At 37.6% G+C, this 14,285-nt stretch overlaps 1 protein-coding gene across 2 annotated transcripts in view; it reads left to right on the plus strand.

Moving 5' to 3' along the window:
- Window positions 1-125: 125 nt before the first annotated feature.
- The window catches only part of LOC307170776 (MORC family CW-type zinc finger protein 3), a 23,712-nt gene continuing 9,552 nt past the window's right edge, over window positions 126-14,285 (plus strand). For both annotated transcript variants that reach the window (XM_079892071.1, XM_079892072.1), the window contains exons 1-11: window positions 126-357; window positions 446-518; window positions 1,435-1,567; window positions 1,670-1,890; window positions 2,081-2,228; window positions 4,381-4,537; window positions 5,972-6,100; window positions 6,280-6,399; window positions 6,607-6,710; window positions 7,899-8,063; window positions 11,108-11,227. In XM_079892071.1, the coding sequence (XP_079748197.1) occupies window positions 319-357; window positions 446-518; window positions 1,435-1,567; window positions 1,670-1,890; window positions 2,081-2,228; window positions 4,381-4,537; window positions 5,972-6,100; window positions 6,280-6,399; window positions 6,607-6,710; window positions 7,899-8,063; window positions 11,108-11,227 (1,409 nt within the window). In that variant the 5' untranslated portion in view covers window positions 126-318. The remainder of the gene's footprint in view (window positions 358-445; window positions 519-1,434; window positions 1,568-1,669; window positions 1,891-2,080; window positions 2,229-4,380; window positions 4,538-5,971; window positions 6,101-6,279; window positions 6,400-6,606; window positions 6,711-7,898; window positions 8,064-11,107; window positions 11,228-14,285) is intronic.

The raw sequence follows: 14,285 nt of genomic DNA on the forward strand, positions 1-14,285 counted from the left end.
TTATTACAAAACTAATTAATCACATTTGTATATTAAAATATAATTACAAAACATCAATAAATTGTATGATTAAAAAATGTGAAATAAATGTGCATGTCCTTTGTTTTTATGAAGATATATGGGTTATGTCTAAGACACAGCACTCAAAAAAAACTAGCTAAAGCTGTGCTCTGTGCGGCTCTGGATGGGAGTGTCACGTCACACACACACACACACACACACGCTGAAGGAGGAAGCGCTCGTGCTGCACGGATGAAGAATGTACCATCTGCATCTCTTCTTCTTCTCATCTGACGTGTGTGTGTTTTCACCCTCGTGATGGCGAGACTGAGCGAACACGGGATCCGGCTGAGCTCTGTGTGTATCTTTCTTATCTTCTCTAAAGTCTTTCTCACGCACTACCATATACTTTACTTGTATTATATTGCGTAATGTTGTTTTATAGATGAGCCCGTCGTACCTGGAGAGCAACTCCACCAGTCACACATGGCCCTTCAGTGCAGTCGCTGAACTCATCGGTGAGCGAAACACTCGTGCATTTATGATCAGGAACAACCGGCGATGCTTTCGGTTTAAACTTCCGCGAAATCTATTGCGCACAATAAATGCGCACCTGTTGCGCGCAAAATAACGCTTTAATCATAATTCATGGAGTGATGTTAAAACGCAACACACATAATGCATTTTAGATCTTAGTATCAAGTGCACTCGCTGCGTGGATTTGAACACATGTCTGAGTGTCAATGACCTTGATGAAAAAATCATTTCTGTTGCAAGCAAAACTAAGATAATCGGTTCGTGTCACAGTGAATGCTTAAACTTATATAAATGTAATGCTGTATGCATAAATATTAAAGCAAGTTGCATTAATGCAAAGATGCGCACTTTACAAGCAAAACAAAAGCTGAAACTATAGATGTAGTGTTGAAAAGTATCGTGTCACTTTGTGTTGTGAAACATGTTGACAGTTAATGTGATGAAGTACACCTGTGGTTACTCTGCTGTGATAGATAGATGGTTCGTGCTGATGGAAATGCGTGACACTTTCAGGATCGGATCTCAGTTCCGTTAGAGACAGGAAACTGGCGTTCATAACATGGAGATGATGGTGAAATATCTCGAAATGTGCTTATCTTTCATCACTTAATAATCAAGAAATGAGGTTTAACAAAATCCGTCTTAATGCTTGCAGTTTCCCCTCTACATCCTGTTAAACGTCTGTGTGTCTGGTTTTAGTTTGTAGGCTATAGGTTATATTTAGAGTTCTGCATTTTTTGCAACCGCTTGCAGTTTAAGAGGAAAAAAAGGGAAAATGATTTTCATGTCAAATTGCATTGCCAAAGAAAAAAATAAGGCAAACGTTGAGCATGTCAATAATGCAACTGTATATTTTTTTTCCTCAAATTCTTTGAAAAATGTCAATTCTCGTCGTAGATAATGCATCTGACCCGGGCGTCACAGCCAAGAACATCTGGATAGATGTTGTGACACTCAGAGAACAGCTGTGCCTCAGTTTTATGGACAATGGCAGTGGAATGACGCCCAACAAACTGCACAAAATGCTCAGGTGCGTGAAAACACACACACCAGTGACGCCTTAAATCACACTTCTTGTTGAGGAGAGACATTTCTAAGGGTGGTGAAGCTGAATCTTTCTTTCTCTTTGCAGTTTTGGCTTCACAGAGAAAGGCTCTAGTAAAAGCAGCCATCAGCCCATCGGTGTGTACGGAAACGGATTTAAATCGGGCTCGATGCGTCTGGGCCGAGATGCTCTGATCTTCACGAAGAACGGAGGCTGTCAGAGCGTAGGCTTGCTGTCTCAAAGCTTCTTACAGGCTATTAAAGCTCAGGCCGTGATCGTACCCATCGCCCCCTTCAACCAACAGACCAATATCCTTCAGTTCGTATAATCCAGTACGGATCTCTCAGCCCAAGATCCGACTAGTTTAACATTTTTCTGTATGCAATTCTAAAGAAAAAATCAGATGCGTGGATTTGTTTTGCATGTTTTGCACTCTATGCATGCAGACTAAGCGGACGTTCATGTCCGTCAAAGCATGGCCCTTAACTCCCATCTCACAGACGCTGGTGGTGACGGAGGATTCGGAGGCCAGCCTGAGAGCCATCCTGAAATATTCTCTCTTCCAGAGCGAGTCTGAGCTACAAGAGCAGCTGGACTCCATTCAGGGAAAGAAAGGAACCAAGATACTCATCTGGAACATCCGCAGGTCTGTGGCACAGTGCACTTTACTAACTACTTTGTGCCAGAGTCGTAGTGGAAGATGGAGATGACGTCAATGAGCAAATGCAAGACAGAAGAACCATTATGTATAGTTTCGGGATTCATTTGCATGTGATTTAAATGTTGCGCACAGGGGAATGCACGGACTCTGCCGGAACAACACACTCCTGATTTGTGTTTGTTTTGAATATAACCCTGAACTGCTTAGTTTAACAAATCAAGTTATTTTAAACACACAAAAAGCATGCAATTCTCTAGATTAAAGCTATATTAGAAAGCAAGCTAGAGAAGAGGAGACATGCATAGAAGACTAATTAGTAAGTACCAATGTTTATTAGACACTTTCCTTGCTAGATTAAATACAAACATGCAAGTATGTTTGATAAACTGATAAGGTGTGATAAACTGTGACCTTGAATGCAATGTAAATTTAAGTCGATTAGGATAAAACTTTAAATGTGCTTAATAGAGAAAATGCACTTCTGTTATTTGAATGTTTTCTAAATGTCAGACCAAAAGTTATACTACAGAGCTGCTGAATGCTTGAATCTGATTGGTTGATGAACGGTGTGCGGTTATTTTCAGCGAAACTCACGGCTAAAGTAGTTCCAGCAGGTCTTGACCGCATTATAGTTTCATATCACTCCGTCAAATGATTTCAGTTACTTCAAAGGTCTTTACAGCCGACAACAGCAGAAGAACCAAAACTCACAACGACACTGACCAATCAAATACATATAGTGAACAATAGGATAAAAACAACTATTTATTTCCATGTTTTTCGCCACAAAAGCACATACTCTCTCACTCAAACGCACACACATACAGTACGGACACACACTCACACAGAAATATAGTAAATAGAAAAATAGTTTAGCAACTTAAAGCGTAACTCTCGCCAAAATGCAACCTAGGGTCTTTTTGTGAATCTACCCGAGGCAAACTTTCGTGTAAAAGCATAATTAGAATGGAAACGCCACTTTTAAGTTTGACCGTATTTTTGTTTTTGGTCAAATTGCCTTGTGAATGGGAGTGATTGGGGCACGACTATCATAGCATCAAAATCACTATTTTTAAAACACTAAGAAGGCTCGACACAACATGAAACTGTGCTGGAAGTCTCACCAGAGGCTCTACACATGAACTCCAGCATTGAGAACAGTGTTTGTGTACACAGTTTACTAAAAAGAAAGATTTTGAACAACTCACATTAGTTGTGTCCGCCGACATTTTGACAGTCAAAAATAGTCGACCTCCGAATGTGAATGAACTGACTCTGAATTTTAGTATTGCTTCTTATATGAGGATCCTTTTTCAAATACAAGGTCAATATTGATTTTCACTAACGACAAAACAACAAATTATCCGTGAATTTATATGGAACTAAGCTTTAGGAGCTTTCCATCTTTACTCTCCTCCTGGTTACGTTGCATTCGAAGATCCACTATTTTTGACTGTCAAAATGCCGGCGGACACAGCTTCAGTGAGTTGTTCAAAATCTTTCTTTTTAGTAAACTTTGTGTACACAAACACTGTTCTCAATGCTGGAGTTCATGTGTAGAGCCTCTGGTGAGACTTCCAGCACAGTTTCATGTTGTGTCGAGCCTTCTTAGTGTTTTAAAAACAGCGATTTTTATCATATCATTGCTATCGTGCCCCAAGCACTCCCATTCACAAGACAATTTGACCGAAAACGAAAATACGGTCAAACTTAAAAGTGGCGTTTCCATTCTAATTATGCTTTTAAACGTAAGTTTGCCTCGGGTAGATTCACAAAAAGAGCCTAGGTTGCATTTTGGCGAGAGTTACGCTTTAAAAGCTACATGACATTTCTCTCTAGCGAGGAAATAACAGCGCTGTTCTTGAAGCAGATAAACTTACAGTTTCACTATTAGTAGAAACACTGTTAATTCACACACACTTAATCTCTCTCTCTCTCTCTCTCTCTCTCTCTCTCTCTCTCTCTCTCTCCCTCTCTCTAATAACTGCATTAATAGTGCTATAAATAAATAATTAGTGCTATAAATGGCTAAAGCCTCCATTACTAGCTCTTAAATGACGTTTTGAAATGAGCAATTGAGGATTGGCATGATGGAAGTCTATTCTGTAAATGTAACCTTTTCCATTTTATACTACAGAAATAAAGATGAAAATCCAGAGTTTGACTTCGACACCGATGCGGAGGACATCCGTCTGCCGGAGATCCGAACGGAGGAGATGCAGGGAAAATGGAGGAGAGATTACAGGCAGCGGAGAGACAGTAACAACGTTCCTGAGATGGAGTTTTCTCTCAGAGTGAGTGAGAGAACGAGAGAGAGAACGAGAGAGAGAGAGAGAGAGAGAGAGAGACACGGGCAACAGAGCAAGAAACTTCCTGATTTTTATGGCCTGTGGTTGTTTTACAGTGTGAATGCAAATGTGTGTGTGAATTTTAGGTGGCGCTGAGAGGACGTTAATACAGTTGTGAAAGTTGAGGCTTTAACTTTGTGTTGCAGAGATGAAATGAAATGAAAGCCAGAGCTACAGTCTTCACAATTTGGAGAATTTTTTTATAGTTACAAAATATTTTCCCCAAATGTAAACACTGTCTTCACATGTGAAATAATTTACAGTCCTTTCCTTCTTATAGAGCGCCTTATTCCTGCGCCCCATGACGCTTTGCGCGAATTATGGGTGTAACTTCCGTTAAGAAGTAAACAATCAGTGAAACGCTCGCTCTATGAACGCAATACGTTAAAAAGTGTCACAGTGAGATGACATTAATCTACTCGCACTTAAAGCATCGAACATTAAAAGGACATTTAAAAGTGTAAAAGCATCAACAAGGTATTTCAACAGATCAAATAACCCCAAAAGCGCGAGTCTTTCCACTGCAATAACGGACGGGTTAAATAGCACTGTAGTCTGTATTATGTAGCTTAAGTTGCCTTAATCAAAAATGTTCATTAACTTCAGCATTACGTGATACTATTTCAAAGTGATTTCCGTCATTTTGACAGATTATAAATTGCATTTACCTGTGAAAACAAACCTGGAAAGCGACGTGAGGATTTGATGAGAATAACGAGAGATTCTTCGTGCGTTCCAGTGAATTATTAATGGAATATATCGTAAATTAAATTTGGGAGAACAGAGCACAAATGTGCAGGATATGTTGTCCTTTTTCATACTTTTACAGCGGATTGCAAAGGGAAAAAAGAAAATAATCACGAGGAAAAGAAAGCAGCGACTGAAAAGAGCTCTTGCCATAGATATTCTTGTTATAACACGTTAAAGTATAACGTCATTCTCATGATGTCTGAAAGTAAATCATGAAGGAAAATTGACAGCGCATCCAGTCAAACTGACGGATCCGCTTTATTTGTTGGGAAACCTTATGATTTGAAATGATTTGTTTCAGCCTTTTTGAATGGAAGTTCCCCAAACCGGAAGTGCCACCCATAGTTCAAAACGCAGTAAGATCATCAGGAATACGGTGGATAGGATTTTTCCATTGGCTTTTGGATTATAGTGGAAAACTGATACATGCGTTAATGTATTAAATGTGGAAAAGTTCTGAAGGAGTCATTTTTGCAGCTTAGTATCTATAAATACTCTTTTTTTTTTGGATCAGGGAGGAACTTTTGAATATGTGTTTTATCTCAAAAGTTCAAGGACAGTTTGATATGAGCCCTTTGAAACATAAACACTAACACCAATGCACTGTAATTCCTCTCTCTGTCACTGCAGGCGTATCTCAGTATACTTTACCTGAAGCCCAGGATTCAGATCATTTTGAGACAGAAGAAAGTTCAGACTAAGCTGGTCGCCAAGAGTCTGTCAATGATTGAGAACGACGTCTATAAACCCCAATTCATTGTATCCTTACATTTCCCCTCAAAACCTGTTTCTGTGTTTTACATGCAAAGCAAGTAATGTGAATCAACTGAAAATGGGAATATCATTGTTTTAGTTTGGTTATTTGTTTAGTCTTTTCCCAACATTCCCCTGTCCTGCTCGTTTAGACATGTACGTTTCCTTTAAATGCAACCGCTCAGAACGAGAGAGTGAAAATAACTTTTGGATTCAACCTGAAAAACAAGGAGCACTTTGGAATTATGATGTACCATAAAAACAGACTGATAAAGGCCTATGAGAAGGTTGGCTGCCAAATCAAGGTACTGGATTCATTAATAACAAGCTAAAATGCCTGTTATACATTTCATTTTATTATTATCCATTCCTCAAGATTTCACAGATATTGGGCAAATTTTTTTTTTAAAAAGTGTAGAAAACCTTGAACAGATTTTTAAGACAATAACTGTCAATTTGGTGTAAGTATCATTGTCTTTGACTCATCACTTTCTCTTTCTCTCTCCTTTAAGTCATCAGGTCAAAGGTCAGGGGTCGGGGTCATCGGAGTGATTGAGTGTAACTTCCTCAAACCTGCTCATAACAAGCAGGATTTTGAGTACACCAAAGAGTACAGGTGCATTTCAGCCGCTCACAATTAACATTCACATGTGACGCCACACTGGCTCAGATCCTCATTTGAATGCCGGACTGACATTCTCACTAGATTCAGATTCAAAACAATGGGTTTAAGTAGTTCCTAATCCTATTATTTAATATACAAAGCAAACATACAAACATATATTTTTTTTTTGCATATATAAACTTTACTGTTTTCTCCCTAAATTGTGTTTATATTGCACTATTGTAGAATGCCTCAGCCTCAATTTAAGGATTTCAATGTGCAAATTGTCACTGACATTTGCATACATGACAAATAAACTTGAAACTGAAACAGAGTTAACTATATAAGTCAAAGAAATGTCTGTACATTTTTGTTTTCATTTTTTATTTTATAAAATTTTTTAATTTCATATAATTTCATATAAAAAATAATAATTATATAATTAAAATTGTATATAATTTCAAAAAGTAAAATAAAAATGATCTTATATTTAATATATATTTTTAATTGTATATAAATAATATGCAACAGATATGTTGTGATCAACTTTGAAATATTAAAAATAAAATACAATCAAATATTTTTTAAAAATTCAAATGAATATACATTTTATATAAAATATTTATAATGTATATGCAACAGATATGTTGTGATCAACTTTAAAATATTAAAAGTAAAATATGTAAAAAAGTATTTTTAATTGTGGATATATTTTTATATATATATATATATATATATATATATATATATATATGTGTGGGTGGGTGTGCAACATATGTTCTGATCAACTTTAAAATATTAAAAATAAGATAAAAATATAAAAAAAATTATATTATATTTAATATAAAATATTTTGAATTGTGTTTATATATATATATATACATACACACACACACTCGTGCTGTCAAATCGATTAATCGTGATTAATCGGATCTAACAGAAGTTTGTAAATGTGTGTAAACATTTGTATATACACATACACACACATACATATATGTGTGGTGTCTATATAAACATATTCAAAAACTTTTATGTTAGATGCGATTAATCGTGATTAATCTATTTGACAGCACCAATATACACATACATACAATATATATATATTTAATGTATACATATATTAAATACATATATTGTATTGTTGTCATTTTTACATTAATATTTCCATTTTAACCGCATTTTTTCCTGCTTTTCTCATAGACTTACACTTGCTGCTCTTGGTCTCAAACTGAATGACTACTGGCGTGAAAAGAAGGAAAAGAAAGCAAAAGAGAGAGAGTTTCAAGCCTTAGAGAGAGAAAGCAAAGAAGGAGATACTGAGGAAAACGAGGAAGAGGATGATGAAGAGGAGGAAGAACAAGAAGTGTATGATTGTTTTCCTCCAAAAATGTTCACACAACAGTTTTCTCATATCTGCGTTGCTCTTTTGGTGAGAGTTTAACCATCTGTCAGTCAGATGGCCAGAATAGCACCAGCCTCTCTGAAGCGTGGGTTTGTGGGTAAAAAATGAGAGATGGTGCAACTTGGCTTACTAAAAACTGACAATTTTCTGTTAGACCACAAACCTCGCACATACATGCATCACAGAAAACACTCAGAGAAAAGGCGTCTTGTGATGACAGAGGTCGAGTTGAGCTGTTAAATGCAGGTGGGCGGCGCTGAGAAATGTGAAACTGTTAATCACACGGATAAAGTGATAGCAAGGGTTATAGCAGCAATACATCTGTGATATCTGTGAGTAAACCATGCAACATCTAAAGCAATGCGACTCGCATGATTGATCACACATTTGCATCAAGGTTTAGCATCTATCTAACAATTTTTTTTTTAAATGTTTGATGTTTATAATGTTTGCAAAATAATAAAAAATGGTCCCCCAGCATGCAAAACATCAGTAGTGCTGGATTTTACAGCAGGATTGACAAAGCCCAATAGGATTTTTCCATTGGCTTTTGGATTATTGCAGAAAATAAGTTCTGTGATCAACAGAAGTCATCAAAGTTGATGATTCTTACACATTCTGTTCATTCTGATATGGATATTGAAGTATAAATACAATCGGCAGAAGTCAAAAACACTAGTGTTCAGCACAGACCTTATTTAAGCCATTTAAAGGGGTGGTATAATACCCTTTTCACAAGATGTAAAATAAGTCTCTGATGTCCCCAGAGTGTGTTTGTGAAGTTTTAGCTCAGAATACTCCACAGATCATTTTATATAGCATGTTAAAGTTGTCACTTTTTGAGGGTGAGCAAAAACGCACCGTTTTTGTGTGTGTGTCCCTTTAGATGCAAATGAGCTGCTGATCCCGGCACAGCGGACAGAGCTTTAAGAGCTTGTCTGTGTGTCTGTGTCTGTGTGTGTGTGTGTTAGCAGCTCCGATTACCTCTCACAGACACGCCCTGAACATTTCAAAAACCTTTAGCCTCTTTTATGTTCAAACCGGAGTCAGGCAATAGCCACGTTTCCATTACCCTTCAAATTGCGCAAATTGAAATTGCGAATTGAAAACACGTCAATTTCGCAAAAAACTCCCATTTATCGCAAAAAAGTTTTTACGCTCGCATGAGGTGTTTTTCAGGCAATTCGAAAAATAAATATTTTGCAAAACTGCAATGGAAACAGTTTTTGTGCATTTACAGGTCAGCTGACGTAGATGACACAGTGTGTTTGGACAGAAGACGAGACAGAGCTCTTTATTAAATTCATAAAAGACAGAAGAATTACAGGAATAATGGATTCTAAACCTCAAAGAAATGCCACAATCAAGACCTCGAAGCAGAAATGAGGGAGAAACAGCCAGAAACACCTCATATGTGCCGCTCACAAGTATAATAAGGGTCGTTCCTTACCATTAATGATTGGATAACACACATACTGTACGTCTCCTTCCATTAATAATAATGGCCAGTGCAGTGGCTGGGATATATAAGTAAACCTACCAACGTCAGTCACCATGGTTTTAGGAATGATTTAACTTATCGCGAGAGGAAAAAATGAAGTTTTAGTCGCATAACATCGGTTAATGAAAACGCCATCATTTTGCAATAGTTTTTTGTCGACATTTAGAAAAAATCGCAAAAGTTTTGCGCAAATCTGTAATGGAAACGCGCATAATGATGGAGAGACTCAAGAAGAAGTGACGACATGTAGAAGCAACAGGACATTTCTGAATGGTTAGTTGATGAATTTATGAAGCTGATGTGTAGTTATCTTCTAGTCATTGATTAGCATATTCTGTCTTGATAATCTATAAATCGTGTTCAGGGGGCGGGGTTTATGTAAATTCTAGGGTTGGTGATGTCACTAACCCGGGAGGAATGTGGTGTAGTCTCTACCAGCCGTTTGTTGTAGTTCTTAAAAAGCATTTTCTTTTAAAGCAAATATCTCCCTTTGCTTTGAACTTTGAGCGTTGTAAAGGGCCCTACACACCGGGACGAATATCGGCGCGCGTTATTCGCCAGCGTTTTTCAACGCGTTTTTCTGTGTTCACACCCAAGCGATTTTCGCTGACGATGAGCCGAGTGAACATGCAAATTCATTCCCTGACATTAGATGGCGCTTAATGTAAAACAGAAACCACTCCATAACAGTTCTCTTTTATCAAGATTTTTGTAGTCGCTGTCGCGTTTGTCATATAGTTTTTTATGTTCCGACACCAACGAGACCAGCAGCTCTACAATCATCTTGCCTTGCATCTTCCTCGTCTTATTTCTTCCCGGCAGTGTAGACGCTATTTGGTGTATATCTTCTTCGCCGTTACGTATGTGTGCACGGCAAGACCGTTTTGTGTTTGAGCGCCCCCAAGTTGTGTTTTACTGTAACTTCAGAAGCTCCAGACACGTGAACAAAAGTGCCAATCTCATTGGTTGGATAGTTTTTGACGCAGCGCGTCAAACCAAAAAAACGAACCCGAGGCGTTTTTTAAAAAATGACGCTTTTACGCGTGGCGTTTTTCGCGCCGGTGTGCACACTCACATTGGCGCCCTTTGTTTAGTCACGAGGCGTTAAACGTCGGCGAATATCGCGCGCGAAATTCGTCCCGGTGTGAACAGGCCTTAACTTTGCAGATGTTGTTTATGCTCAAACAGCAACATTACACACTAACTAAAGTTAAAAAAGAACTAAAACGCAAAAACGCATACCAAAAACCCCATTGACTTCAAGATGATTTCATCTTCATCTTGTTTCTGGGTTTTGGCCTATAAAGATGAACTCTACACCACCTGCCTTTGACACGCAATAAATCATGGTTGAACTAATGGCTAGTGGCTATTTTTTTTAAAAGGGACAAGCCCCAACTTTCTGTTTCAACTGGAAATACATCAACATATGAACAAACCTGCATCATAAGATCTCCTCAGAACATCAGAACACACTCTGTATTAACGGGTTTCTTCTGTCCACAGGGATGTGACGTGGATTCAGTGTGAGGAGTGTCTGAAATGGAGAGGGATCTCCACTCACCTGTTCGCTGGAAGCGTTCCTGATCCGTTCAGATGCTGCATGCACCCCATCCCACGCTTACGGTCAGTCTGAGCCCATCTGATCCAGTTCTGAAATTCACAACGCAATACTAGTAGTCTATTCAACGTCATATCAATGTTCACTGTGTGCAATAAGCAAGTGCATGCACAATAAGCAATTTTTCTGTGTACATGAAGTACCCTGATGACCCTGCGTTCAACCAGAGCACACTGTGGGAATGAAATCGTGTATCCCACAATGCAATGCGCTCGACCTGACCTGTCAGTTTCCACATGACAAAAGAACTGCGAATATTATATACACTTTTTTAATCTCTATCATGACTTGTTATCTGATTAAACTGACGAAACCACAAGGAGGACCAAAAGAAAAAGCAAAATAATATTTGTTTCAGAGATAAGTGGAATTAAAGGACAATTCCGGCGCAAAATGAACCTAGGGGTTAATAACACATGGGTACCGAGTCGACTGTTCTCTGGGATGTGCTTTCATGCTAATCGAATGTACCCAGTTTTAGCTCGAACCACTGATTAGCTTATAACGCTAGTATATAGGGCATAGAGTAAGTGAAAAGAAATCGCTAACGTTAGTTAATGCCACTAACAAGGCTCAAAATAGCCAGTTAATACATGCAAATCGATGTCTTTCTACATGCAAACCGAAGCATTGAGAACTTTGTAAGTGTACAGACAGTTTAATAAGAAGATACTTTATAAAGACAGTACACTTCACGAACTTTGGAAAACAGTCTCGACCAGTCGAACCACGAACGCCGTGCTAAGTGAGCTGGTCGATAGGAATTACGTTTGTGAAATTACATGTTCGTTCGTAGGGCTGGGTGTCGATTCAGATGTTACAATTCGATTCGATTTCGATTCGCAAGCTCTCAATTCGATTCGATTTCGATTCTCGATTCGATTTTCGATTTCGATTCTAAATTCGATTTCGATTTGACTCAATGAATATATATTTAATACAAATCCTATATTTATTTTAAAAAAAGTGAACATAAGTTTACAAGTGGTTAATTAATAAAAAGAAATTAAGAGCTACAAACCTGTATATTAAACTCTTTTTATTTTAGGTACACTTGGGTACATTAAAACAGAATCATATTTACCTGTGCCCTTCCTGTCTAACAGGTAGGACATATGCAGAAATTGAATAAAGTTATCAAACAGCCTGCGCTGCATTAATTATGAATTATATATAGACTAATCCTTATTAAAGTTACATAAGTTCTTTAGTCAAGAGCAGTGAGTGTTTTTCTATGGAAGCTTGTTTCCGCCACAAAATAAAAAAATGTAAATGATAATTGCGACTTTTTATCTCACAATTGCGAGTTTATATCTCGCAATTCTGACTTTATTTCTCAGAATTGCGAGATACAAAGTCAGAATTGTGTGAAATAAAGTCGCAATTGCGTGTTATAAAGTCAGAATTGCGAGATATAAAGTCAGAATTGCGTGAAATAAAGTCGCAATTGCGTGTTATAAAGTCAGAATTGCGAGATATAAAGTCAGAATTGCGTGAAATAAAGTCACAATTGCGTCTTATAAAGTCAGAATTCTGACTTTTTTTCTCGCAATTGCGACTTTATATCACGCAATTCTGACTTTATAACACGCAATTGCGAGTTTATAACTCGCAATTCTGACATATTTTCTCCGAATTGTGAGATATAAACTCACAATTGTGAGATATAAAGTCCAATTCTAAGGGGAAAAAAAGACGGACTTTTTATTTATTTTTTTATTATTTTTTTTTTACCTCAGAATAGTTTATCTCACAATTCTGACTTTATAACATGCAATTGCGACTTTATATCATGCAATTCTGACTTTATATCTCCCAATTGCGTATTATAAAGTCAGAATTGCGTGATATAAAGTCGCAATTGCGAGAAAAAAAGTCAGAATTCTGACTTTATAAGATGCAATTGCGACTTTATTTCACGCAATTCTGACTTTATATCTCGAAATTCTGAGAAATAAAGTCAGAATTGCGAGATGCAAACTCGCAATTGTGAGATAAAAAGTCGCAGTTATCTCTTAAAATGTTTTATTCTGTGGCGGAAACAAGCTTCCATATTTTTCTCTGTTCCCTTTGTTCTTTGATTAACTTTAACGACAGAGATAATTAGTGGCTACTGTGTACTGTCCCTTTAAGACCAGCCGCTGTTGACAGAGACGCGGATCTCACACGCGCCTCATTCTGTCACGAGTCACAACTCTTCACGTTCATCATAAGACTGCTCTTATGTTATGAAGATACTCGACAAAAATACATTTTGGCATAATTGTGTGTGTTATTGTTCGTTCAAGCGCGAAAGAGAACTGTATTCTGGACTGTCTTGTGCGCACGCACGATATCAGCGCGAGTCTTTCTGTGTCACACTCAGGACATTTACGTTATATAATTGCGTAGGCTTGACATCGCGATTGCGATTTGATTAATCGTGCAGCACTAGTTGAGGTAAAACAAAGATAAAATCTCACAGCATTAGCTATAAAATGGAGTTTGCAAGCCTATGAACAGTGGAGGAAAACTAATTCTGGGTAGCCTAATAGCTTTTGGGTAATGGATAAATAAATATGGAAAAAAATCGATTCGTGGCGTTTGAGAATCGATTTTGAATCGACCATATTTTAAAAAACGATTAATCGAAAAATCAATTTTTTTGCCCAGCCGTTCGACTGGTCGAGACTGTTTTCCAAAGTTCGTGAAGTGTACTGTCTTCATAAAGTATCTTCTTATTAAACTGTCTGTACACTTACAAAGTTCTCAATGCTTCGGTTTGCATGTAGAAAGACATCGGTTTGCATACATTAACTGGCTATTTTGAGCCTTGTTAGTGGCATTAACTAGCGATTTCTTTTCACTTACTCTATGCCCTATATACTAGCGTTATAAGCTAATCAGTGGTTCGAGCTAAAACTGGGTACATTCGATTAGCATGAAAACACATCCCAGAGAACGGTCGAGTCAGTACCCATGTGTTATTAAGCCCTAGGTTCATTTTGCGTGGGAATTGTCCAACGCTATGGGATCATGTGATAAACAGTGAGGTCATGTGACAACATAACACATTTATGTTTC

Source organism: Squalius cephalus, assembly GCF_949319135.1.
Source record: "Squalius cephalus genome assembly, chromosome: 14".
NCBI lineage: Eukaryota > Metazoa > Chordata > Actinopteri > Cypriniformes > Leuciscidae > Squalius > Squalius cephalus.